This window comes from Neopsephotus bourkii, unplaced genomic scaffold, assembly GCF_033783945.1.
Source record: "Neopsephotus bourkii isolate Nb327-2 ecotype Australia unplaced genomic scaffold, CSIRO-AGI_Nbou_v1 NB_1765, whole genome shotgun sequence".
In the NCBI taxonomy this organism is placed as follows: Eukaryota; Metazoa; Chordata; class Aves; order Psittaciformes; family Psittacidae; genus Neopsephotus; species Neopsephotus bourkii.
In genome coordinates, this window is record NW_026902239.1 from 1,145,907 (window position 1) to 1,173,343 (window position 27,437).

Genomic DNA, 27,437 nt, shown 5'->3' on the forward strand with positions numbered 1-27,437 from the left:
CAATGTTGTTTTGCATTTTTGGGGTGTCAGTGTTTGAGTCAGCAAAGAGGAGCACAAACAGCAACACGACTAGTCTCTGTGTGTGAAGTGTCAGGAAAAAAGAAGTTGTTTGCCTCTCCTCTAACCTTGCTGGCACTCCTACAGAAACGTTTGTTCATATAGCCTGAAGTCTTTAGTTCTTTGGGACAGGAAGTAGTTACTTGAAACTGTGTTTCTGAAAAGCTCTGGGTTATGCTTTGAGGCAGATAATAAGAACGAGGTTTTGCAGTGCACCTGTGGAAAACAGCAGCACATACCTAGGCTACTTTTGAGGCAATGCAGGAAAAAACATGGATCCTCTTGCATGAAGCAGCTTTCTTTATAAGAAGTCGTATGTAAGGTAGGAAAATCGCTTTAATTTTTTTGTTCAGATTTTGCATTGGTCAGGAGAGGGCATGTGAGTGGGACTGGAATTCTTAGAGAGGGAAACCCCCCCAAGCTCTTAAGGCTTTACAGCATTTTTCAGAAACAGTCTATGTTATTCCATTGCCAAAGCCACTTGGCTGAGAATGCCTCGGCCCAGGGCCCTTTTGTTTCATCCAGAGCTTTGTGGTCTGTTCAGTTCAAAAGAAATGTAGCTGCCAGAGTGGCTGATGTAAACTTTATTATCACAGGGACTTGATCCATCGACTTTTTGGAAGTGTAGTAAGACAAAGACAAGTAAGGAGCTAAATGAGGTCTTGAACTTGGATCAGATGTGTTCAAGCCTGAGAATAGTCTGAAACCTTGGTGCAAGGAAGGAGGATTAAAGTGACTGAATCCAGAGAAGATTTGTGGATTTCTGTGCTGGGTCTTTTCTGGGAAAACAAGGTGGCCAAGTTTCACAGTAAATTGCAGATGAGAGGTGATATTTCTGGAAAGTGATATGACATGATTTTTTGACAAAAGCGATAGTATGCCAATGGAAAGTGGGAGCAATACCTCTTTATTCTCCAAGACCTTTCCCATCAGCATTTCATCCTGTGTGGATTCCACTTGAGCTCTCTGATCTTTGTCCAGGAGCCAGTTTCTTGTCAGTGTTCAGACATTGGCAACTGCATTGGCTGAGAAGGGATTAATCCTTCCCTGTCTTCCTTGCTTTTAGGAGGATAGTCTTTCTTCTTCAATGCCTCTTCTGGTAACAGTTTATTAGTTAACCTATCTCAATATTGACTCAGTTACATTTGACCTCACCCATTCTTCATATTTCCTGACCAAGCTGAGTTTCCCCTCTCTGCCAGCACCCAAGACTTAGAAGGAGAATGCAGAAGTTGAGAGGCTGGCAGCTATTAGCATATAGCTTAACCCAGGAGCTTCTCAATTTTCTATCATGAAATTCAAAACAGCAAGGACATTGCTTCTAAGCTGCTTTGTGTTGCATTTTCACTGGTCGAGAGTGCAATCCTTGTTGCTAAGGAATACCGTTTTCAGTTAGGAAAAAAACCAAACCACAAAACCCAAAAAGAAACTCAGACTTCTCAAACTCTGAAGGAAATTTTAGCTTCAGCAGTCAACATATCTTTCAGGAAATAACTGAAACCTGGCTTGGGAACAATGCAGAAGACTGCCAAGTGTATCAGTTGACTTCTTCGCTTGATTGAGTGGTTGTTGTTAAAACTGACTGCTTTTTCCCACCTAACAGTACCAAACAGTTGTTTTTGCCGCCGTATATAGTTGGATATACGTGAAGAATATGTGTTTTCATAGACAAGTGTGCACTTTCTGGCAAAGTTTAGTGAGAAAACAGTAGTGCTGCTTGAAAAAGCATTCCAGAGTACTTCCACTGTGGGGGCTCAGTGATCCACACTTGGAGTCCTGTCCATGTTAAAAGCCACAGATGTTCCTCCAATGTATTTACTTCAACTGCTTTGTAATAGTTTTCTAGACCTTATGGACTTTGTAAGAGAGAGAGGGAACAAGCCTGAAAGTAGGTAATTAAACCAGTGCTGCTTTTGAAAGTGTTAACGGCCTCAAATGAGAATTTCACTGCTGTGTATATATACAGTTAGCTGGATGATCTTGTGGTGTATCATCCATGCGTGGGGCTGGTAACTCCTCATGTCCAAAGGAAACAAAGACTTTTCTTAGCTGTTTCAGACATAAAGGCAGTCAAAGAAAACATAGTATTTCCCCCCTGAGCTTGTGTGTGAATTGTGGTGAAGTCTTTTTGTGTCAGTTCAAGAAATCATTTTACAATGGCTGAATTTTTAATGGAAATAAAAGTACTAGCAGGAGAGCAGCTGTCTCCCGCTTTCTGGTTCTCTCTTTCTTTCCCTTTGCATTTTGAGGTAGAAAGAAGGAAAGCCACAAATACCACACTGACAAAAAACAAACTTTCAATTTTTAATGTATTCTAAGAGGCAATTGCTTCAGTGTCTCCTACCTTGTGATGGAGAAACGGTAAGGAATTCAAAATGCTAATATCACAGCTAATGGACTGTAAAATGTTGTAACTCAGCCTTTGCAAGACTGGCATTTTTTTTGTTAGGCTAATGAAAGAAAATGTTTAAAGGCAATTATTTTCCATGTATTTCCTATGTTACTAAGCCTACCTGCATAAATAGAAGGTTGAGCTGTCATTTTGTCTATGAACCAATTTATAGTTCGGTTAATTTTGAATCAGCAATAGAGATTTATCTCTATTAGTATGATGGCATTATGATGACAACTGTGAAGGCTGTTCATATCATGAATACTAATGTTTGTCCAGCCAGCTAAATCAGGGCAGATAGAACTAATTCAGCTTCCTTGAACTGCTCAGCATCTTCTGACAATGCAAGCGCAGTTGGCCTTATTAGCATTTTTGCAGAATGTGATTTCTGAGGTACTGTGCTGACTTTGTCCTTTGGGGTGAGAAGGGGGAGGAGGCTGAAGGAAAAAGTGTAAGGTCTAAACTTTGAAAAGGGAAATGTCAGTGAAACAGAACATCAGACGAGGTGGCTGCAAACGCAGAAGTATGCAGAGTAAGTTGTTAGAGGCAGCATTTGCACTATCTGCCACAAGGGCAGCGAGATTTCAGCAGATGTTTGTGCCAAACAGAAAAGATGGAAGAATGTAAAGATACGCTGAAAGAGCAAGGATTGGGAAGTGTGTAGGTGGAAGAGGAGTCCTTCAAGTTTGCAAGTGCAACTCGTGAGGATGATAAAAAATAAAGACGTAAGTTTTTGTGAGATCAGTCACGGTTTACTTGGTCACAAGATGCTGGTGGGATTTCTGCCCTGAGCTACGACTTCACTGTTATGAGACTCCTCACTTAGTCTGAGGAAATTAAAAGGGTGTCCTGAAAAAGGTTAATTTGAAATCAGCAAGCCGCTCTGTCTGACTGATACATCCAAAGATTATGAAGATCTTCAGTATGAACTTAGCTGCCAGCCTACATAATCACATCTCTGTCCTAGAAGGACAATATTATTTTCCTGCAGTACGTTTAGAAAAGGGTTTAGGAACATTTAAGAAATGCACAAACGAAGTTTACATCTGCACATGTAAACTGCTGCATAAAATAATTACTTTTGTAAGATAGCAACATTTCCATCTGCAGTTGTAAACTGGTTAAAGCAAAAATTGAATATGCTTTAACAACTGGTTAAAGCAAAAACTGAACATGGAATAACAAAACACCTGTAAACTGCGTTGAAAAGACCTAGGTAGGTTGATTTTTCCAGAGGGAGATCATGACTCACTGGTCTCAGAAGTCTTTGGATATGCGTTAGAAGTGATGGCTAGAATAAAATAACCAAAGTGGTGTATGTAGTTCTGAAAGTTGGCACATGGCAACACAAATAGGCCCCTCTCAGGATTTCCTGACAGAAATACCTGCATGTGCACTTTGGCATAATGGAGATATATCCTCTGCGTGAATGATTTGGCAGGTATAGAAACCCCAGCAAATTTAAACTATACGTATTTTACTTCTGGTGTTTGGATGGATTAGCAGTGCAGGGAGAACTAGCCAGGAATCAGTCTGCGAAAAGGAAGACTAAGTAGTCAATTTGAATTATTAAGATGGGGACAGTGGATTTGCCTTTATGTTACGCTCTGTTTTAAACATTTGTTTATTTATTTTTTAAGTTTAAATACTGCTGCATAAAATAATTACTGTTGTGAGATAGCAACATTTACAAGTGATGTACAATTATTTGTATGACTCAAGGCTGTAGAAGGCTTGAGTATTTCATGTCCAGTAGAGCTCAGTTTGCTGGACTGGTCCAGTATGCATATTCTGGGAATAACTAAGAATCACCACAAGCTTGGGTTTCATGGAGAAACAGACGCTTGTGTTCCAGGACTGATCCTAACCTTCAGCTCTTGGTATGCTTATAAAACCTGTGTGGGAATTATCCCAATGCTGTTTATCAGAGTTTTCCCTTCAAAGTATGCAACATCAGAGCACTACTGGAGACTGCTCTACATTTTTATGACCTTTAGTCAACTACAACTTCACTGAAATTCAGGGTTCGTTATGTTTGATATGTTTTGTAAAGAAATTCTGTATTCATGTTGTATAACTGACTCCCACTTTGAATGTATTGAGTGATTTTAGGTATTTTTTTACCAGACTATGCATAATTCTACAAGTGGTAATGCATGTAAAAACAGATGAAATAATGTACAAATGGAGAGGAGAGGAGATGAGAACAAAACAAGGGGCCAAAGAATCTCTTCCATATAAGTACTTGGGATTTTTTTAATTACCATTATTATTATTTAGCTTTTGTATTCAGGGGACAAAAACCCACTGTAACGTGTTCACTTTTTCCAACATTCCCTTAGACCTCTTAGATCTGCAGATGCCCTCAAAATAATGAATTTAGGCGTCTAAAATACCTTTTCATTTCTTCACTGGATCCTTCAGGCATACCCTATAGCTCAACCTTTTTTTCTGAAGGTCAGGAGAGTTTTATTCAGCTGGCATAAGTAGTTTGAGTGTGGCATTTATAACTTGAGTAATGTTATGGATAATAATACCATTAGACAGTTTTACAGCTTCAGCAGGAGTTCAGCCAGCAGGACTATCAGCCTGATAAATGCTTTAATCTTAAAGGTTGTATTGCTACAATAACCCTGAAACTTAAAGCTGCTCCTTGAAACTATAGCCTGGCTAAAGAGATGAAGGGTGCCCTCTGACATTTCCAGGTTGCTAAAGAGCTCTCAGGTTCCACATGCAGCTGTTCTGATTTGGAAATTACTGTAGTACTTCATAGTTTTAAATTAATTGGGGGCAGTTCTACTTAAAAGAATTAACTTTAGATTGAGATGAGACTGGACTCTGGGTAATGAGTCCCAACATTTTGTTCCTACCCAATTATAAAGTGTTTCTACAAGATTTTAGGAGTCATACTGCTATTTTTAGAAACAACAGTGAGTTTCATCTCCTCTGTTTAGGTATTTTGCAGTTATAAAACCCCAACATGACTGCTAGAAAAACTAATCTATAGAGTAGGCTGAAAGTGGTGTAAGAAGCTAGCAATGACAACTGGTACGATTTTGGCTTTCTAGAATAAGTTTGTTTTCTAGAGATCTGAAAGAGTAGTTATGTTCTAAAAGCAGATAGTGAAAAGGATGCTTTTAGATCCTGTTCACAGATTATGCATGTTGAGTAGTTAAAATAATGAACAGTGTGAAAGGAGGCGGGATAATACAAGTGGAAGAAGAATAGAATAAAGGACCACAAGGGAAGGAAGTGTGAGATGAACAAAGGTCAAGTTACAGCTCTTTTGTCTAAAAATAGTAATCTGAGGGCTGTAGCGAACTTTAGAGGCTGTTTGAACCCATCAGCTATTTAACATAAAAATATTTGTAACATATAACAATTACAGTTAAAGCAGCCAAATACTGGTTTTCCATCTCTTCTGATGACATGAAACAACTCCATTGATTTTCTTAAGATTATAATGACTTCTCTGGAGTTCCTCTGTTAAGCTGCTGTTCTAGTTTACAACCTTCTGTGTTTCCTGATACCACCTTAATCATACAAAAAATTTTAGTGCTTCTTGTTTTCAGTAAGACTTTTGAAGCCATGTTCCTTTCTGAAACTTTCAAATGTGCAGCCATGACAACTGCTTCCTAGCTGAGTACTATTGTGTAAGTGTGATACATACAGTACACAGTCTGAATGCTGCAAGCCTGGCATGACATCTCAGAAGGAAGATAGAAACGAAGACATCTGACAGCAGAGGTCAACAAGTGTGATTGGAGGCTTTGAGCAACAACTGTGCAGGGAGATGCTAAATAGGCTATGATTCTTCAGCTTGGAGAAGAAATGACTAAGGGATTACATAATAGAGGTCTATGAAGTTGCGACCAATATTGAGAATGTAAGTAGGGAACAATTTTACTGTATTTCTTTTAGTGTAAAGGGGGAAAGGTTACCAAGTGAAACTATAAATTATCAAAGAAGAGGGAATACTTTTTGTTGGAAGCTACATGAGTGTGCAGGGGAGGTGTCTGCTCAGTGCATCCTGTTCTTTTACTCTTCCCCAAACACTTGACCACTATTAGAGGTAAGATACAAGGCTAGATGACTTTTTAATCCAGGCATATAATTTTTAGAATCTCAAATTTTACAAGCACTGGAAATAGGTGGTAGACTGAAGGGCAAGTATAAAATTGGGCCTTCCTTTTAGCTTCGTTTTAATGCTGGCTACTTTTCAAGTTGATGAGTGCTTTTAAACTTGCTTTAAAACATACTCGCCTCATATGAAATCACGTGCTAGCAGCAGCAGCCATGGCTAATGCATTTGGTGTTTGGTGGATTTATTAATCCTTATTTCCTGATGTTTTTTTTAATTCATCAGATACGCAGGATCTTAAATTGCTTAAAGCCTCAAGACTGAATATGCTTATAAAAAGAGAAATTATAGGTTCCAGTCAGTCTGACTTCAGCCAGTGTACACTGGCTCCATAGTAGCTTGCATTATGCATTTTGTATGTGAAATGGTGGGTAGAAGCTCTTCTTCATCTCTTCCTGAATGTGTAAAATATTGCCTTCCTCTTGGGCTGTAATAATCTACTTCCAGTTGACTGATCATATTGCTTTATGCCCTGCTTTTGGAAGACGTTTTCCCACCTTCTCTCAGCTCATGAACTGAATAACCTGTCTTCCTCTATTCAGCTTTCTATTTCTCACAAACTATTTGAAATCTCTGCTAAGACCTCACTTTTGTCAGCTGTTCCTTTTGGTATTGTTATGACTGACACATACCTCAGTTTCTGCCACCTATTTTAGAAGTTTCTGTATAATCCAAGAATACTTTAGACTCTGTGGTAGCTCTTCTGCCAGCTTGCTTTAGTTGTAGTAATGACCAAGTTTGAATAAAGAGTAATGTGTGTCATACTAAAGTGAACAAAATGCACCCCACTGTGGAATGTTACTTGCTCACAGATTTTAGGAACTTAAATCTAAACTTTTCTGCTTTAACTTTATTCTTTGTGTACATCTTTGGTTGTAGCATCCTGTTGTGGCACCATTTCACTTCCCTGACTGCTTTGCTTTCAATTAATTTCCAGCATAGCTAGTTAATTACAAGATGTGTTTGAAGGAGGGAGGGTCCATTTTTGGCTGCTGTTTGGTGGGACTGAGGTCTGTTCTGGTATTTTCAGGTCCTGTTTGGCACTGCTGACGGGCAAGTTATCGTCATGGACTGCCATGGCCGAATGCTGGCCCACGTGCTCCTTCATGAATCAGATGGCATCCTCAGCATGTCCTGGAACTACCCTAGCTTCCTGGTGGAGGACAGCAGTGAGAGTGACACAGACTCTGACGACTATTCCCCACCACAAGGTAGTGTTGTGTGAACATCCTTCTGCTTCATCTTTGCAAGCACTCACAAAGACATCTTGAACTCCAGGGAGTTTTCATGCTGTATTTAAACAGCAGGATGGCCAAAGTTTCAAGCAGGTAGAGTCTGAAAGATGGTGTGTTGTTGTGCAGGTAGCATGGGGAATGGAGCAGAGAGCTGGTACAGGAGAGTGGATTTGTCTCCAGCTCTGCCACCAGCTTCACTGCATGGCTTGCTGCTGCTCATACCTCATCTGTGCTGCTCTGCCTCCATTTGCACAAATGAGGTAATAATACAAAGCTCAAAGCTTTCAGTGGGGGTCAGTAAAAAACACTAGATAGGGGCATAACAGGTTTCACTGATAAGCAGATATTGTGAGGTTTTGCAGTGGTCCATATGTAAGAAGGTAGTCAGAGTGCAGCTGCAGAAGTTAATGCGTTACTATTTAGATTCATGTGAAAAGACACCAGTACTAGACATAGTGGAAAGTACTACATGTTTAATTTTGTCTGTGTTGCATAGGTTTTTTATATGCTGCTCATAATAGTCCCATTCTTGATAGTCCTGACATAAAAAGCTCACTAAATTCCCTAGCACGATTGTAAATGAAAGTGTTTCCTGCAATTACACAGTGTAAGAAGAAAGATGAATGGTACTGTCTGGAGTTACTAATTTCCATGCTTAAGAGCACGTTGCGAATTTGAGGGTCAGGAAGAAATCCTTCCCTCCCCTTAAGTGTAAATATAACTCATTGGGAGATATGTTTTTGTTTCAAACTCTTTAGAAATAATCAGTGGCAAAGACCTAGGAGTCATAGGTATCCATGCACAGTCAGCCCCATCCTTCTTATTCAAGTAATGCTAATACTTCTTGCTAATGCTGTTGGTTAGGCTAGAAGATCTAGGTAAGATGTTTTTGTGTCCTAGTGTATGAAGTCTGAACAATCACTAAACAGTGATTGTACAATGAAAATCTAAATATAGAATCACAGAATATCAGGTTGGAAGGAACCTCAAAGATCCTCTGGTCCAACTATTCCAGGCAAACCAAGACGTAAACTAGATGGCCCAGCCAAATCTTCAAACTGTCCAATGCTGGGGAATTCACCACTTCCCTGGGGAGATTATTCCAATGGCTGAATGATCTCATTGTGAAAATTTTTCCTCTTTTGTCCATTTGGAATCTCCCCAAGAGTAACTCCTGCCCATTACCCTTTGTATTTTCCGTGTGACTCCTTGTAAAAGGGGAGTTTCCATCTTCTCTGTAGCCACCCTCTAAATACTGGAAGGCGGTGGTAAGACCTCTCCTGAGCCTTCTTTTCTGGATGCCGAACAAATCCAGTTCTCTCAGCCTTGCATAATAGCTAGAAATAATTCTGAACTACCATTTCAGATCTGAACTGCTGAACTGAGAACTCTTGCAGTTTTAACTGTAATTTGGATTCAGTCCAGAAATCTGCCTTGTCCAGAATCGTGTATATATGTCAATAGAATATGCATAATAAGCATGTGTATTTAACAAATAATGGTAAAAGATAATGTGATCATCTGATAAAAGGGTAGCATATTTTAAAACTGAGTTTTGTTTTGGCATTCATGCCTCACTTTTGGTACTGTGTGAGATTTCTTACCTTAGAGGAAAAGAAACAAACTTCAAATTTCCTAGCAAGCTTCTAAAGGAAGACAGAGAACAGCATTAACTCGATGTGTTCATTGTTTAGGGTTTTTTTAAATGCTGAGTTTCCAGTTGGAGAATGGTGAAGTTGCAGAGTACACAGATGAGAACTTAAATGATCCGAATGTGCTAGCTCTTTCTGAGTCAGTCAGGGGTGGGTGGACTCGTTACAAGCCTACAAGCCTATTTTAATAGTTACCCAAACATGAGGTGTTTTCTTTAGAGCAGATTGCAGCATAAACCTCTCAAAGGTGACAAGCCTTTGACTCACACAGGTGTGTAGGAAGCACTCGAAGTTTGATGGGTTTTTCTTACTAAATTATATACACAAAGAAATGGTAATTACTAGACATATTTCTCCAAAATGCTTTCTGATCAGCTTTTTTGCAAGTTCAGGAAGCTATACCACTCTTAACTGGCTCTGCCATGTTTCTTGACTGGAAAGGATGCAGGCTGGGTCTTGAGGGGTACTTTACCAGGGCAGCAGCATCTCCTGTCAGAAACCGTAAACAAAACGAGTTAAATGTCGATCACTACAGATGATGATACTGTTGTTCGTGCAGTATTTGAACAAGGGAATTTCAGGGAACACTGAAAAAGAAGCCCAGAGGAGCAGAGATTTTGTAGAAATGTCATGTCTTTAAAGCCAGCTGTTCCATTTGGGCTCACCTTTACATGTGAGCACACTGGATTCTGTTAAGCAGGATCTGATGCCTGTCTCTTAACATTTAGAACACAGTAATTTGTGAAAAGTCAGTATGTTCTTTTAGAAGTTCTTATGATGTCCCTGTGTGACTCTAGGAGGAGTCCGCAGCACTTGCCCAAGCAGAAAGTGTAACCAACAAATAGCTTTTAATGTGGTTTTATATTGTTTATTACACTGGTTTTCAACTTGGGTTCCAAGGAAGCTTCCAAAGCACTGGTTTTCAATTTGTGGACACTTTGAAGAATTGACAGTGGAGACAGTTTGAAAACCCTCACTGTGTAAGGTAATAGTATATGCATAAATCACTTTGGATATACTGTGGTAAAAATTCAGAGTAAAAAAACACTTGGGGCTTCACGAAAACAGACAACTAACTGGCTAAACCTGCTTTGCTTTTGCCCATTGACATTGAAGCAATAAAGAGGTAGAGTTTGAGGCTTGGAAGCACTCCTGATGGTGGCAGGCTGAAGTACAGTGTATTTCAGCCTGAATGTAGTTCCTTCTGGTTGGTTGTCTTTTGCTCACCCTAGAGCCTTGTTTTTGCAGACGGACCAGCTGCGTATCCAGTCCCAGTACAGAACACCAAGCCACTACTTACTGTCAGCTTCACGTCGGGAGACATCAGTTTAATGAATAATTATGATGACTTATCTCCTACTATCATCCGCTCAGGGTTGAAAGGTACAAAAGGAAATCAACCCGTTCCCTATGCTCTGTTTTTCTTGTATTTTTAATCGTGTGTTTGTCTCTCCTAACCCAGAAGCATTCTGCCACCGTTATTGCCATTTCCAGCAGTGACACCTGCTGGTGGGAGAGCAGCGCTTAACTCATGGAGTTTTTGTGTTTGAAATAATGTTTCCATTTTTGGGAATGTGTTTTTATGGCAGTTTTGTAGAGCAACTGATCCTATTTGCTGTTTCCCAGCTGAATGTGCTAATATGTTTATGCTTCTCTGTGTGAATGCCCCTGCTACATAATACTTCCTTTGCACCTTCAATTTGCAAGGTCTCCTCCTATGCTTTTGGTAACCAGGTATGAATTACAATGCTACTTTGACTTTCACAGGTATTGAAAACTTGCTAGAGTTATTAATTATCAGGAAGCAAGTTATTCTGAAAGAAGGAAAATTCTAGTGATTAATTACTATACATCTCGCTAAGTGATGTACATGAAGTGCATGAATGTTTGTACAATCAGTATTCCATGTAAACTCTTTAATTCACATTGAAATTTTTACTGTTCTTACCTATCAAAAAATCTCTTACTTTGCCAGCGCTCTCAATGCAATTTACGATTCCTTGCCTGCAGAGGCGTTTTAATTCACTGCAGCACATAAGCACATACTTAAATATAGGGTCCACTGATTCTTTTTCAGCTCCACAGGTAAATTAGTTTTATATTAGATGAAGAAAAAAACCAACCCCCAAAAAATCTTTGAAGCAGACTCTTGGCTGTTTTATAACAGTGGGATATTTTTGGTGAAAAGTTGCCCTAACACCACCCCAATAGTTTCTGTGTAATCCATTATGTAGGGTAGTCTTATGGCATAAAAGAATCATCTTTGAGGTTTCTTTTCCACTCTTGCTTCCATCTGTGCCAACACGAGAAGTGCATCACTGGCAAAATATAGCAACATAAGGCAACCCTATGATCCAGAAAAGTTCTTCAGCCAGAAGGACACCTAAATTGGGAAAATTGAACAAATTTAGAGAAGCTCCTATCACATCTACCAATGGGTCTGCCCAGCATCTTCACTGTATTACAGTAGTTAGGGTAAGGGTAATCTTGAGTGGTCATTTAGTCTAGCTTTCAGATAGAAACGGTAAGAGAAACAAAACCCATCTTACTGTCTGTTTAGAGTTGCAGGGCTCTGCCTTGCGGGGGATGTCTGTCCTGTTTCTCTTTTCCCCTGACTGTCACAAATGGAAAAAAGATTTCTTAATTGCATCACTCTCCTTTAGAAAAATATTAATGTGCAGCTAGAGTAGAAGTATTAAGTAAGAAGTAAGTAGCAGTAGACAAAGAATGTGCAACATCTTGCTGATTGGGGGTGTGAGATGGAGACAAGAAAGGTGATTGGGATGTCGCTGTTGTTTAGAAACATTGTACAGTGGAAACTATTTTACGTATAGTTTTATATAGTACATATTTTCTGTATCTTCTTATAATTTTTTTTTCCAAGAGACTGTAATTTTACTGGTTTTATCACATGCAAGAATTTGCAAAACCACCCAGCTCAGGGTTGCCACCTTTTCCAGCACTTTGTATTCTGCTGAGGGTGAGTGGTCTTCGGTATTGTCTGCAAGTCTTAATTCATGTGGCTTTGTCTGAAATCCCAAAGTATTGCTTTCTGGTCTCTTCAGCAGATGTCCTTGTCCTTATGGGGTGCTGTAGATTTCTCAATGTATTTTTAAATCAGGCAACTATAAAACTATTTTGAACAATAACAGTATAATTTTTGTTACTCTGATAGCTGTGCAAAGCTGTCATTTACTTGAAATATTTATATAAAATTGATATAGAAAAACTTTTGCTGTTGGTTGAGAATTTGATTCCTCAAATACAAGTTCTTCTTCTCATCCAGCTTGAAAACTTCTGGATGTTTTGTCAGTTCTGGTAGAGGTCCTGAACTGTTCAGTTATATCCTTTCTTTATTTACACCTTTTAATTCAGTGATTGACAGTGCACTGCTATCTACGGAACTGCTGAGCTACATCTACTAGACACTAGTTAGCTACAACTACTGCCTGCAGAGCTATTGTATAGTTAGAGAGCTCTCTTCAAGGTTTACTTGAGGGATGACTGACTCTCAGATCATTACCTCATTTTTAATCTCTGTGCTTGCTTTGAGACCTAGTGATGAGTTGAGCTATTTTACGTCAAGGTTCAATAATCATTGAAGACCCTGTTGGCAGTGTAAACGTGTTGTAGAACCATGCAGGATGCTGCAGCCCACATCCACCCCATGCTGCCTTTACTGCAGCCTAATTCTATGAGTTTTGTGGGAGACAGAGGGAGAAAACTGTTGGAAACAATAATCACTCCTCTCCGTATGGGGATTGACTGAAAGCTTTACCTGAAGTCATGTATCGAAAGACATGTATCATTTTGGTAGCTGTGTGGTTAATCCAGTTACCAAAAGTGGAATCGATGAGTTTGCCTCTTTAGCTTGCCATTAATGGAGTCATTAGTGTGCCTAGCATTATACTCTCTGAGAAAGATGAATTAAATCTCATTGTAGACTACTTAGAAAGCTGAGAGCCAAGAGAAAAAAAAGGGCCATACAAAGCCTAGCTGAGGAAAAATTATCTTGAGAAGCATGTGTCTTGTCTCTGATATGTGCAGAAGCATAATTCCTGTGAGAAATATCAGAAAGTTGAAATAATACAAAACCATTTTAAATTGCACATGAAAGTCCCAGAAGATGACAAGTTGACAACTTGAAACAATTTTGAGATCCTTCCTGCCAACTCTCATTTCTCTCCTGCTTCTTCATTTGAAGACGGCTTCTCGCCCACAGATATCTTCAAAAGGTTCTTGGCAGATTGAGCATCCCAGAGCACAAAAGTTTTGTCTTTACCTTCACTTTGTCTTAGCACAAAATAGCTGCCTTTCACCTCTGGTTTAAGAGTAAAAAGGTTTAAAGACTAGCTCAGTATGCCTTACATATGCAAATCTGCCTCTGAAACACAAACAGAAACACAAAATACTGTTTTAGTGCTTTTCTTGAAGTCTTACAAAGAGATGGAAGATGTAAGGGTTTGAAATTAGAATCCCCAAATTAAGCTATGAGTGCTCCTCACAGTAAGGTGCCTTTAGACGTACCTGATCATATCTGTGTATATGACAGACTAAGTAACCCCTGCGTGCTTCTGCCAAACTCCTGCTAGGCAGATGAGTAGATTTTCACAGGTCGGGTGTCAAAAGAAAACCTATGACATGGAGACCATATGTAATTATGGACAAAAGTCCAAAAGTATTTCTAGTTTGACATCAATATTAAACTGTAATTGAGTAATGCCAGTGAGAACACAAGACACTGACAGCTATGCTGTTTTTTTTCACTATAGGCATTTCCAGACAAATGCTCTTTGCTGCTCTCTTAGTAAGATTCTTCATATAATCACAGAGTCATAGAAGAGCTAGGGTTGGAAAGGACCTTAAGAGCATTTAGTTCCAACCCCCTGCCATGGGCAGGGACACCTCACACTAAACCATGTCACCCAAAGCTCTGTCCAGCCTGGCCTTGAACACTGCCAGGAATGGAACATTCACAACTTCCCTGAGCAACCCATTCCAGTTCTTCACCACCCTTACAGTAAAGAACTTCTTCCTTATATCCTTAATCTCTATATTAACCTGATTCCACTTATTTATCCCCTGAAGATGTGCATAGGATCTTCCACATAATTTTAAACATCTCTAATAATTTTTTCTCCACATGTACTTAGGAGAAACCACTGATTACATTCTAGACTCACCACAGAGACAGAAAAATTTATGTGTTTTCCACATTTTTTACAATTTACAGAATAAAAAGTCTCATTCTTGGAAATGCAAATATGTGGCATATTTGCTACTATTTCAATGAAAGGATTTAGGTTTCTATGTACTTAAGTAACTTTTGAGAGCATGATTTAGTTGTCCAAGTCACTTTGCAGCATCTGGAAGTGCCATTCCTACTGATTCTAAGCAGTGATCATTGCAAACCATCTTTGTGATTTCAGATGTGGTGGTGCAGTGGTGTACACAAGGAGACCTACTGGCAGTAGCAGGCATGGAGAAGCAAAGCCAGCTGGTTGACCTAAGCAATGGTTCCCTGTTGAAAAGCGCACTTGTCAAGTTCTACAATGTGCGTGGGGAACATATCTACACTCTGGAGACACCTGTGCAGGTAGGAAGTATTTTTAAGTCAGTTCTCAATGCTTTTCCGACATGTTTTTCCCACATTAGCTGGTTGGTATAGACCTGTAATACGAAAACAGTTGCAGAACATCCAGAACACAGTCTAGTATACAGTGTAGATAACAATGCACTATGAATAATTATTGTTTGCATTAAGGTAGACATCCAAGAGTGCATCTGATTCAGAAGACAACTGTGCTAGGTCTTGTGCCAGGTATGTAAGAGAAGCAGTCTACTTCCCAAAATCACTGCGATGAACAGGCAAGATAGAAAGAGGAAATTCTGTTGGTTTGGAGTGATTAAGAAGAAAAAAAGCTAGATAACTTGCTTGATGTTGAAGTAGAGCCAAGAGCTAGACAGAAATATTCTAAGTCCAGTGTCACAACGACAAGATTAGTCTCCCTTTGTTATTGCTGTAATTTTATAATGTACAACCAGTTGATCTGATGCGGTATTTAAATTTTTTGTGGTATCAGATGGAGATGGTTGAATCAGAAAGTCTTGTTTCTCTTCCCACTTTCTGTACAGACTTTCATTGTAACCTAGGTCATTCTACTTGACAAGTAAATGTCAACACATGGTCTGTGTGCTGCTTGGGGGCACAAGCTTCATAGGTCTTTGCTGATGTTTCAGAACACAGCTGAATGTATCTGTACAGTTTATTTCATTTTCTGCAAAATAAGGATGACTGTTCTGATTTCTGACTCTTACTAGTGAAACTTAATGAATTTATAATAGTTTTGAAATCTAAAAATGAAGGAAAATGCTGTAGATATATTTACTTCATTATGTTTAATGGTTATACCCTTTATTACAATTTTTTTTCAGTACCCTGATCTGGGATGGATACAAAAGGATGACATAGTAAACCAGCTGCTGAGCTTTTGTGTTTGCTTATATTTAGCATTAACCTGTGCTTACTAACATTAGCACTCTAATTTAGATAGAATTCTTTAGTTTTGTAATATTTAAAATTATGATCTCTAAAGCCAACCTAAATACATACAATGACATCTAATGTTGATTTAGGTACTTAAAGCACAGCTTTCTTGTCTTAAACATATCCCTTTGAGCAAAGTAGCGCAGCTCTTTCCTCTCTGGATTGATTTTGGAGAAAACATATTTATACCGGTGTTGCTTATTTCCAGACAAGCTAAAAAGCACACCTTGTTCTCTTTCTTCAGTACCAGAATGCAGTATGTCCATGTTAGCTGTTGTAGCAGTGTAACACTCTAGTGTCAAGTTGTGAAGTCAAACTGTGGTTTAAGCATCTGTTATGGTTTAAGCCCAGCCAGTAACTCAGAACCACTCAGCCACTTGCTCTCCCATTTCCCACTTCTTCTCCCTCCCTCTGGTTGGGATGAGGAGATTGAAAGAATATAAACCCCACAGGTTGAGATAAGAACTGTCCAATAACTGAAGTATAATGAGAAACAACTACTACTACTACTAATAATAATAATCATAAGGGAAATAACAAGGGGAGAGAATATAAAACTAAAAAGGGAAATGAAAAAAAAAAAAAACCAACCAAACAATAAACACAAGTAATGCACAATACAGCTGCTCACCACCTGCCAACCAATATCCCGCCTGACCCGAGCAGTGAACTGGCCTTCCAGGTGACATCCCCCCCCAGTTTATATGCTGGGGAGGATGTGCTGTGGTATGGGATACCCTTTTGGCTAGTTTGGGTCAGGTGTCCTGTCTCTCCTGTCTCTGCTTCCTCCTGGCTACTTGTGCCCCTCCTCCTGGCCCCTCTCATGCTCTGAGAGACTGAAATGTCCTTGATCAGAGTAAATGAAACTGAGCAGTAACTAAACCATCAGTGTGTTATCAGCATTGTTCTCAGACTAAAGACAAAACACAGCACTGCACCAGCTACTACCTTCATCTCCTCTCGTTTCTCCCTGTATCACTTCAGCTTCTTTTCATGTTTTCAGTTCTTCTCAGTTCTCTACATAATCAGCTGGGAGAAAGCACATACTGTGACATATGTAAGGGCTAATTATTCTGCCATTAGATGAGTACTTACAGGACAACTGACAGGTCATACAGAACAGGTAACTTCCAAGTCCATACTGCAGTATCTCTCGTAGTGGAAATATTAACATGAGCCTCTATGCTTTTTCCAGATGAACATGCAGTATTTTAGTATAATGAAGATTTCTTTCCTCATTGTCAACTTCAGGTGAAAAGCCAGCAGCTTCAGAAGTTGTAAGCCAGGTTGGAAGCAAAGGAGAGAGGGGCAAGGGAGTAAACAATCACCCTTTAATAGCACAATCATGGAGTCTTGTTTCTTTGGGAAAAACTGTGCATAAACCTGCCTAAAATTAGAGCCACTCCTCTTATTAACTCAGTGTTTATTCTCTCTATTTAGTGCACATAAGCTCATATTTACTTAGCTTCAGGAGGAAGTGAGGGGTCTTTCAGAAGGACATTTGCTTCTGCTTATGTGGACTTTATGCTTCTGTGTATTTGAATGCTGGTCTGGCAGTATTACCAGCCAAGTGACAGGTACGCTAGAACATTGCTAAGAATTTGATTTACTAATGAAACCAGATAAAAACTACTCTTGCAAAAAAATTGCTAGTGACTTTGTTATTCTCTGCCTCTACTCCAAAGATGTGTGTGCAGAGATGACAGTGAGTCAGTGGTTCCAGTTATTCATCAGAGTAAATTGATTAGTTTTCTGTACCATGATAGTCTGCCTCGTAATGGGATTTTATAAAAAATCATCACTGGTTATTGAGGAAATTAATTGAAGAAAATAATTTCCTCATCTCAAATTCTTCTGCCAAAACTGTTTCTTCTGAAGCAAGGAAATGTGACTGGAAAAGCAAATTTATTCTAAATGAGCATTGTTCTGAATAGTCAGAAAAAGTAAAGCAGCAACAAGCATAGAAAGTAGTAGGTTACAGATGCACAACTGATTTTCCATGTGGTACTCTGTCCCAAGTCTTTGATAAAGCAGATGTCTGAAAATTGCATATACTGAAATGGTTTTGTTTCTGCTGTTTGTCTGTCCTGTCTTTGGTAGGATATTCAGGAAACAAGAGATTTTACTGTTTATAATAAAACTCAGTCTAAACTCATGTAGGATTTGTATGCAACTTGGCTGGAATGTTACCTAACATAAAGTCAGTGCAGACCCCAAGGTAGAATAGATTTGGGTACTGCAGATTAGTCATCTTGATGATGACTGTTGTCATGGTTCCCTTCAAGGTGTTTTATACACCATCTTCCCCTCCATCTTCAAGACAGCTTTGGCATCCTTTGTCTCATTTGATTAACTCTTGTAAGCTCTTACCTTCAGTATAGGAATTTATAGTTCATAAACCTAGTTTGCTGACTATAAAACCCTAGATGGGGAAATCACAGTTTTTTAGAAGTATCTGAATGAATACTTTGCATGAAAAATAACATTCATAAACAGAGTGGTAAAGTTATCATAGTATTACAGCCTCACTTCTTCCCTCATCTGAGGCACCAGCCTCACACCCTGACATGCTGCGAGAATGTATTTGCAGAATCATAGAACCACAGAATGTAGTAGAAAGAGCTGAAAAAGCTGAAAGAGATGGAAAAAAAGGTACGGGTTGGGCCAATATAGAACTTCTGCCACATGGAATCAAACTGGTTTGAACCTTGAAAGAATGAGGAGAAATTTTCAGAAGAGTCTTCAGGAAGTCACACCAGACTTTTATCTTTTAGTGAGGGGTGAGGCACTGGAACCCACTGCCCAAGGAGGTGGTGAATGCTCCATCTGTGGCAGTGTTCAAGGCCAGGCTGGACAGAGCCTTGGGTGGCATGGTCTAGTGTGAGGTGTCCCTGGTTGGAACTAGATGATCTTAAGGTCCTTTCCAACCCAAACCAGTCTGTGATCCTATGATTCCATGATCTTATTGGAAGTAGTTCTATAAAATTGGATCTATATTGTGATTCCAAAGATTCCATACTGGTTACTTATTTAATACAGAGAGCATATCTTAAAGGCTGTTAATCGGCTGATAACTATTCAAAAAATAGACTATCAAATTCTGTAAAACTTAGCTTTTACTAAACTGACCCTTGTGTACGTGAACACCAGCATGATGTACCAAAAATATACCCATTTCTTGTAGCTGGCAGTTTTTTCATTGTCCTGCTATTTCAATGTTTAAAACTGTGATTACAACAGCAGGCTGCCCTGCTGGTCTTTTTTTATTATTATTATTGGAGGCATGTTGGTTTCTTCCATTATTTGCTAAACCCTCACAACCTTTCCCTGGCATCAAGCAGGGACGAGAATAATCAACTCATTCAAGGCTGTTTTACAGTCTTGCTAAAATGCTGTGACCCAGTTCTGTCACTTCAGAATTTCTTGTTGGATGTGCAGACAGGTCTTTATTGTGTACCTGCTGTTGGTTCTGAGTGGATACAGCTGCTTCCTGTCTTCCCGTTTAAGCTTTAAACAGAGGAGTCTTCTACAGGATCACTTCAAAATTACTTAACTGCCAGCTTTAACAGACCTGGGAAATTTTTTGTCTAATGGTTCAAAGTTGTAGTTTATATTTTGGTTCCTTCTTCGCTTTTTATAATTTCCTTTTTTATATGTCCCACAGAAGACCAGAGGAACAAGAACACGGGTTTAGAAACCATGATGCTGATCAAATCTGTACACGTATAATTCTACAGTATATTTACATTAGCTTATGATTTTATACCACTATGTAACTGATGTAAGAACATACTAAACCTCAAGTGCAATGAAGGATGAGAGTGAACTGAGCCCGGCATGTTCCGGAATCAGTTTTATAAGCAACAGGATTAGATGCAGAAAAATTGTAATTGCATTTTTATCACTGTAATATTTTTAAACCCTAATTCAAAGTGGTGTACCAAACACTGAATCTTTATTGGAGAGGTTTCCAGGAGTCTTTGAGAAGACCCTCTTGCTCTAAACCTGCTGTTCTCAGCAGCAGCCTTCACAGCATTTCACGGCTGCTTCTCAGCTGGAAATGTCCCAGCATCTGAATGGATAAATTTAAGATGATGTGATCCTGCAGAAATGTGGTAGTTGTGTAAAAGCTATTTTATTAAGGCTGAGAAGGAGGCTGCAATTTCAGGTTAAATTCAGATCAAAAAGCTTTGAGATAAGAGGCTGCCTTTTATGTTAACCAGCTGAGCTGATCTTGCTTATTTTCATTTATTTCACACAGTGTTCAGGTTTTGTTGCTTCTGAATTAACATTGCCTTGCATTTGTATCACCTGAAATTAATCCTATTTAGTTGTTACTGGATGACAATAAAGCTTCAAGAAGAGTTTATTTTCTTACAGGAACAAGGGCAACCATCTAGAACTATGTGGTGAAACATTCTTTGGGATATCAATAAGGACTGTGATATTTTCCATATAGGCCATAAGGTCATCTCTGATTGCTGCAGAAATGGATTGTGATGAGGACTGGGAAATGGAGACATTTATCTAAGCAATGACTCATTTTGCTACAATGGAATCTCATTGTTGTATTAGAATCTTGAAAAAAAAAAAAAACAACACCAAAAAACCCCAACCAAACAGAGGCTGTAAGAAACATGTGCATAAAAAAAATCAAACAAAGCCACAGAGCAGTGTCATTTCTGACCGCATCACAGCCTTCATTGCTTTTAGCACCTTCAATCCCTACTAGTTAATATTATTCCCACTCTTAATGTGGGGAACAGAAGAATGAAGAAGTCACATTACTTTTCAGCAGCCAGCCATGAATGCTGTGGCAGTACAGAGATGTGCATGCACAGTTCACGAGCTGTGTGGGCACTGCAGCTGGTGTACCTTCCAGCTTCACTCTGGGAAAAGGAGAGGGAAGAATGTTCATCTGCCCATCAGCAGTCTAAAGTGGGAGTGAGCAGGCAACAGATACCAGGTTTTATTTACACATACCATTCACTAGATACTATTTTGCAGTTGGGTTCTTTCTCCTGAGAGAAATCCTTCTTGTTGCTGGGCTTTCTGCCCATTTTTCTTTCATTACCAGTGGGACTCCCAGTGTCAGAAGATAAGAGATTAGTCCAAGCAGCAGCAGGCCCAAGTGGCTCAGGATTTCTGAGCTCAAAGCAGGCAGCACGAATCAGCTTGAACAGTGTTTTCATTGACTGAACTGCATACAAGTGATTAAAGCCATATAAATTGTGTTTTCTCCTGAAGAGAGACAGATGAGTGAATTATGAGAAGCAACCACAGAGCTTTGAGCAGGAATATCCATTCCCATGTGCTTTTCTGAAGGAAGTCAACATCCCAGCTGGGGGTAAAGGTTTGAACAGATGTAGCTGACTTTCAAACCCCCTCTGAAAAAAAAGGTGAAAGAGCTGCCTGTTTGCCACTTTTTGAGATGGATTTTCAGTCAGTATTTCTCCTGATACAACATCTTTTTTTATTGTCCTTTAGCCAATTATTTCTAGTATAGAATTGTAATAGATCTGAATCCTATCTGTATATAGAATTTCAAGGGGGTTTCCATGTCTTTTTCTTACGTGTTTGTATTTAAACCCAGGAATTCAGGTATATTACAGTCTGTGCTGAGATTTTTAAAAATCTGACAAGATATTTATATGCAAAGTGAGATTAGAAATTCTTACTAGACATATTTGTAGCTGCATTTCCTTTTTTTCTAGCAGAAAAATAGAAGTGTGCAAACATGGAAAGTAATTTTTTCTGTGCTGGGATCTGCTTGTTCATTTTCTAACAGATTACAATATGTGTATCAACAAGTTTTTCCTTCCTTTTTTGTTTCGCTAAAACAGTGCAAATAAATGGATGTTTTATGTTGGATGTTGGAATTCAATTTTTTTTTCTCAGCAGAGTCTGGAAGGAGAACTGTGGCCAGCTCATAACTGACTTGCTGCAGTAATTGATTCATATCCCTGTCTGTCAAGGGAAAGAGTGGGAAGCATAGTTATTGAAAAATATTATTTGAGCAGTACATTTAAAGGTCAGGTCAGATCTGGCATTTGGGTGATCTTTTCTTTCTCCAAGCTTGTAATGACAGATTAATTTTCCATGAACCTCATCTTAAATCTTAGTCCTTCACCATAAAGGAAATGTAGCTGGATGTTAGGCTTGAGAAGTACTGTGGGTCCCACCATTCCATAGAAAAGGAAGGCAAGGCATCTCTGGTGAATCAGTAAACAAAGACAAACCAATATAGTACAAGTGCTCTTTGATAAGATTGAAAATATTAAAACATGTGAAGTGTGTAAGAAGACTAAATAAAGAGTAGAGATGATTTACTGATTTACAAACAGTACAACTTGTAGCTAGTGTGTGTGTGTGTGTGTGTATTTAAACATGCAGCTACTGACATGTTTACATAAAAATCTGTAAATGGAACATAAGGGAATCAGATATTCAGAAGCTTAAGTGATGGCTGAACTGTGGTTGCCTGTGGTGAAATCATACAGTGCAGCTATGTCTTTCAACTTGTAACTTTCTACTCTTCCTGAGCTTCACAGTGCTGTGTTGCCAGTGTTGCAGTTGCTGTGTCCTACCCAGTGTTTCAAAGCTTCTGAAAAACCTCTTCCTTGGGAATATGTCTAAGATTGCAAATGTTCTTGCACTAGTAGTATCTGCATCTCTGATGTTCTCTGCATGCAGCAGTAATCTGAGGAGAGACGTGGTTTCACTTGACTCTCTTTGGATGAAGAGAGGCCTGTCTGGATATGATATACTGGGTTATAGCAGCTGCAGTACTAGACTTCATGGTAGGGCTCTCTGGGTGTGCTATATTGGATTGTGCTAGCTGGGATATTAGACTTTTCTTCTGGCATTAAACTCTATCCAGTAATTAAAGATTTGTGTGTGAAGTCACATCCTTGTTTCTTCCTTCACTGTATTTTTAGGTAAGCTTTACTTGATGCAAGGTGAACAAAAGGATGCAGTTTGGATCCCATAGTAATGATCAGGTAGATAGTTCTGCCCGTGCAGAATTCAGTACTTGGAGAAATCAGGGTCACTTCTACTAGTGCCTTTATCAGGCTGTCGTATACTAGGTATGGCAGGTACCTAACTTGTGTGCCTTTTCAATTGCATTTATTTTGCAAGCTTGAACTGTCTCATTACTGCCGAACAGCATGAGGGTTGAGCCAAATTCTCAAATCATGAAAATACCAATCAGTAAGGTATCTTTTGTGTGATCTCCCACCAAATTTAAGGCTCTGTCCCACAGATTATGGTTATGACAAACTGCGTAATAATTATCAATGCTACACAAAGGATTTCTCAATTCTTTTGATGTTCTCAACTACAAAATGCCTTTAGCAATTACTGTGAAAATCACACGGTTCACATGTTGCTACTTTCTATTTGCATATCAGTCAGCCTGAAGGTTTGTGCCTCCATGGAAGTATGTGTGTGTGGTGTTGCCTAGATGCTCTAAAAATGAAGCTTCTTCATTCCTCCCACTTTAAAACCAGTGTTTTCCTTAAAATGTAAATCTAGGATAAGATGACATAGGAGGGAGGGTTTTTCTTTGAAAAAGTTATTTTTTTTCCAACTCTGTATCTTGATGATATATATTGATATAGTACTGTGCAGCTGCATTTTGTTTCATATCATTCACATAAAAACATTTTGTCCCAGTTTCTCACCTTTAAGCATCTTGAATTTGTAACTGAAGGGAACGCTTTCTTCTCCAGACGAGATTTATAACTCCTAGGCTGATCTAACCCAGCTATCTGGGTATCATGTTATTAGAGAGGAGTGGATAAAAGTTACTCTTGATGGTGCCTTGACTCTTGTCTTCTGTGTAGTTAATTCTTGGTTTATGCATCTTGTGAAGAGCAAATGTATTTCAAAGAGACCTTGACCTTTCAGTAAATACAGTTCATAATTCAGATTAAAAACATGTTTGGTTAAGATTTTGAGTGTCAAGGATTGTGAAAAGGAGGGAGCCCTCCACAAGAAAGAGCAAACCTTTTGTAGTTCACTGATCAGAACCTGCTGCGCAGTACTCTTCATGACATGAGAGTTTCTTCTTTATTCTGTGTTGTTTTATTTGTATAGAGATAGCAGTTACGGGATTGAAATTCCATCCAGTTTGTGTGTATATATGCAAATACAGATGCTTTGTGACAGAAAGCAAGCGATGAGAGGTGGATGCAGCTAACACTTCTGAAGGGCAAAAATAATAGTGACAGGGCTGTAAGAGGTCACAAGAGACTGGTGCTTCACACGAAAAAGATGGGGTTTAGGAGAAGAGGTTAAAGAGCTCCTTGCAAGCACAGCTCAGTATCCTCACATGAACTCTTGATGTTCATGCAGCAGGGAATAATGTCCAGAACAGCATTTGAGTTGTTTATTGTTAACTCTGCTCCATGTTCTGACACTTAGTACCAGTTGCTCCTGACTGGTTTTACTGTCATGAATTTAGACATTTCTTAGTGTAGCAAGCAAAAGACAAAAGGCCATTCTCTCTTTTGTTCCTGGTGTTTTTCCACAGTTCTCTTCCTCTGGGAATAGTTCAGAAGAGATACTGTGCAGCAGAAGTCTTAGTGTAAGACAAGAAAGCTATCTGTATTTTGTCCAGTAGTTTACTAAGTGTCTCTGGTTATGTAATTTAACTTTTCAGTTGTAAAATGTGAGCCATTACCAATGGATGAGGATTGATTAGATGACTGAAAAAGTCATCTGGATATGGCATCAAAAGATTCTGTTTTTTAACATTGTGTGACTTGAAAGTCACTTATCATAGAATCATATAGTGGTTAGGTTGAAAGGGACCTTAAAGCTCATCTGGTTCCAACCCACCTGCCGTGGGCAGGGGCACCTTCCACTAGACCAGGTTGCTCATAACCCTGTCCAGCCTGGCCTTGAACACTGCCAGAGGTGGGGCAGCCACAGCTTCTCTGAACAGCCTGTTCCAATGAATTTGATAGACAATTCCTTGTGTAAAGGGCTTTAAGCCTTGTGAGTAAAAAGCCCTGTATAAACATCGACCACTGATATTGGTAATTTCAGATACATCCTTCTCCCTTTTTTGGGGCAATTGTATGCATTTTAAGTTTCTGTAAAACTTGGGGTAATGTGGCTGGTGTTAAATTCATGTGGCCACTTGCTGTGCAACTATCTCTAAGCAAGTACAGGCTCTTCTAAAGTGGTATCCTTTTCCTTTCCACACAGCGTCCCATCATCTCCATCTGTTGGGGTCACAGAGATTCGCGCCTGCTGATGGCTTCCGGACCTGCATTGTACGTTGTCAGAGTGGAGCACAGGGTCTCCAGCCTGCAGCTGCTGTGCCAGCAGACCATTGCTAGCTGCCTGCGGGATGACAAGGATATCAGCAAACTGACCCTCCCCCCTCGGCTCTGCTCATACCTCACCACTGCCTTTATACCAACAATCAAGGTAAAAGGAAAGAAATGTGTGTGTATGTGTGTGTGAGGAAGAGGAAAGGGTTGCTTGATTTCCCTCCCATGGTGCTACTAAGTGGCAGTGGCTAAATGATAAGGTATTACAATTATCGTAATTATCATTTTAAAAGCTTGATTAAGGGTCATTCCTGTCCTCTTCAAGAGTCCACTAATCTATTTGGTGCCTATTAAAATCTCAACAGAAGGCTCACACATGCTGATCTACTTTATTCTATGGGGATGGCCTGTTCAAGATGCCAAGGGTAAAATATGCTGGTGACTCACAAAAACTTCTGAAGCAGCTCACTGTTGATAAGACTGTGTCACGGTCACGGGAGAGATTCACAGCTGTAAAACTGTTGCCTTGCTACTTGTTACATGAGTCCTTATTTTGCCAGGAAATTACACTTTTTAAGACGTGTGGCTGCCCAGACATTTCTGTTGACAGTGAGTTCTGCTAACCTTACTGTTCTACAGTGTTGCGGAAAATGAACTGGGTATTATGCCTTTTCCTGTACCACAAGCAGAGCCATCTGCTCAGCTCCTTTGTTTCATGGTTTTGCCTGCAATTGTATCTCAGGATTTCTGAACTCTTTATCACAGCCTATAAACGAGAGCATTAGCTAGTAAATGCCCTACATTCAAACATGTATTTTTGTGTTAGGCATTTTCTGTATATGTGTTAACAGCATTCTCCTGAGCCAGTTTCAGATCCTTGTTAAAACAATGAAGAGCTAGAATAACTGATTTGAAATCAGTGGAGTTGGCCCAGCTAAAATGAGAATAAATTATGCCTGTAAAATAATGATTCAGCACAGTTCCATTTGGGTACTGCTAATGAGGGCAATTTGTGCAACTGTGAAACATTTCATTTGCCAGAGAAGAATAAATGCCTTGCTGTAACCGTACCTCCTCGATCTTCAAATCAAATGCAGAGCATTTAACACACCAGTGGTTCTCAGTTCTTTCTAGGATGCCTATTTCTCCCCAGGATGCTTTCCATGTTGTCCCAGAGCCACCCTGAAGCTCTCTAGAGTTTCAGTGATGCTTGTTTGGGTGTTGGGGAGGAGATGGGATGGGATGGGATGGGATGGGATGGGATGGGATGGGATGGGATGGGATGGGATGGGATGGAGGCAGCTGTTGGCTGTAGCAAGGCTGGGAGCCATGACAGAGCTCAGATGGGAAGAGGCAGTACAGCAGAATGTACTTGCCAACAGCCCTTCTGTCAGCTCCTAGAGGGGGGCTGCATAGCTGAGAGGCTGATGCAGGGTTCCCAGAAGCCACGTGCCCCTCCTTGCTGTTTCATGGGTGTTTCTGGAGCCTCCTCAACACTGATCCATACTTTCCCTGGCTTTCCCCCAGGCACATACTCCCACCAACATTGTCAGCTGTGCCTCCAGTGCCTGAAAAGGCACTGTCTTCCCTGAATGCATTCCTCTTCCACCTACAGCTTGAGCACTACATTACAGATCACTCCTCAGCCTATATCCCCTCCTTTTTTTTTTCCTTGTACTTTCATTTTGAAAGAAACTGTGTTGACTTACACACATTAATACTATTTGTGTCATACAGGCTCTATTGTTATAGACAAAAGCAATCTACTGCTTTAGGACTGAGCTTTTTATGGATTAATACAGTGTGCGCAAGCAGGGCAAAGTAACCCACCCTGAGCTTTGTGTTCATATTTCTTCACGTAGCACACAAATATGCTCTCAGCAAAGATGGGTCATGTGCTTGGAAGTGATACAAGTACAGGCTTCTTCCATAGCTGACATCATTGTAGCGTAGTGGCTTAGTATGTACTGGTGCTAACCAGGAATGGGAACCTGAGTGGCCAAATTCACTTGGAGGACCACCAAGAGACAAGATATTCTGAGACTTAGGCTCGACCATATTACCCAAGTTAAAAAAGAGGAGCTGAGACTTGAAGACACGTTTGTTGTCTAATTCAGTGATTTAATCAC

At 39.6% G+C, this 27,437-nt stretch overlaps 1 protein-coding gene across 4 annotated transcripts in view; it reads left to right on the forward strand.

The window, feature by feature from the left end:
* TULP4 (TUB like protein 4) overlaps window positions 1-27,437 on the forward strand; it is a 161,162-nt gene that overhangs the window by 113,884 nt on the left and 19,841 nt on the right. For all 4 annotated transcript variants that reach the window (XM_061378227.1, XM_061378229.1, XM_061378228.1 and 1 more), the window contains 4 exons: window positions 7,621-7,801; window positions 10,726-10,860; window positions 14,907-15,073; window positions 25,241-25,465. In XM_061378227.1, the coding sequence (XP_061234211.1) occupies window positions 7,621-7,801; window positions 10,726-10,860; window positions 14,907-15,073; window positions 25,241-25,465 (708 nt within the window). The remainder of the gene's footprint in view (window positions 1-7,620; window positions 7,802-10,725; window positions 10,861-14,906; window positions 15,074-25,240; window positions 25,466-27,437) is intronic.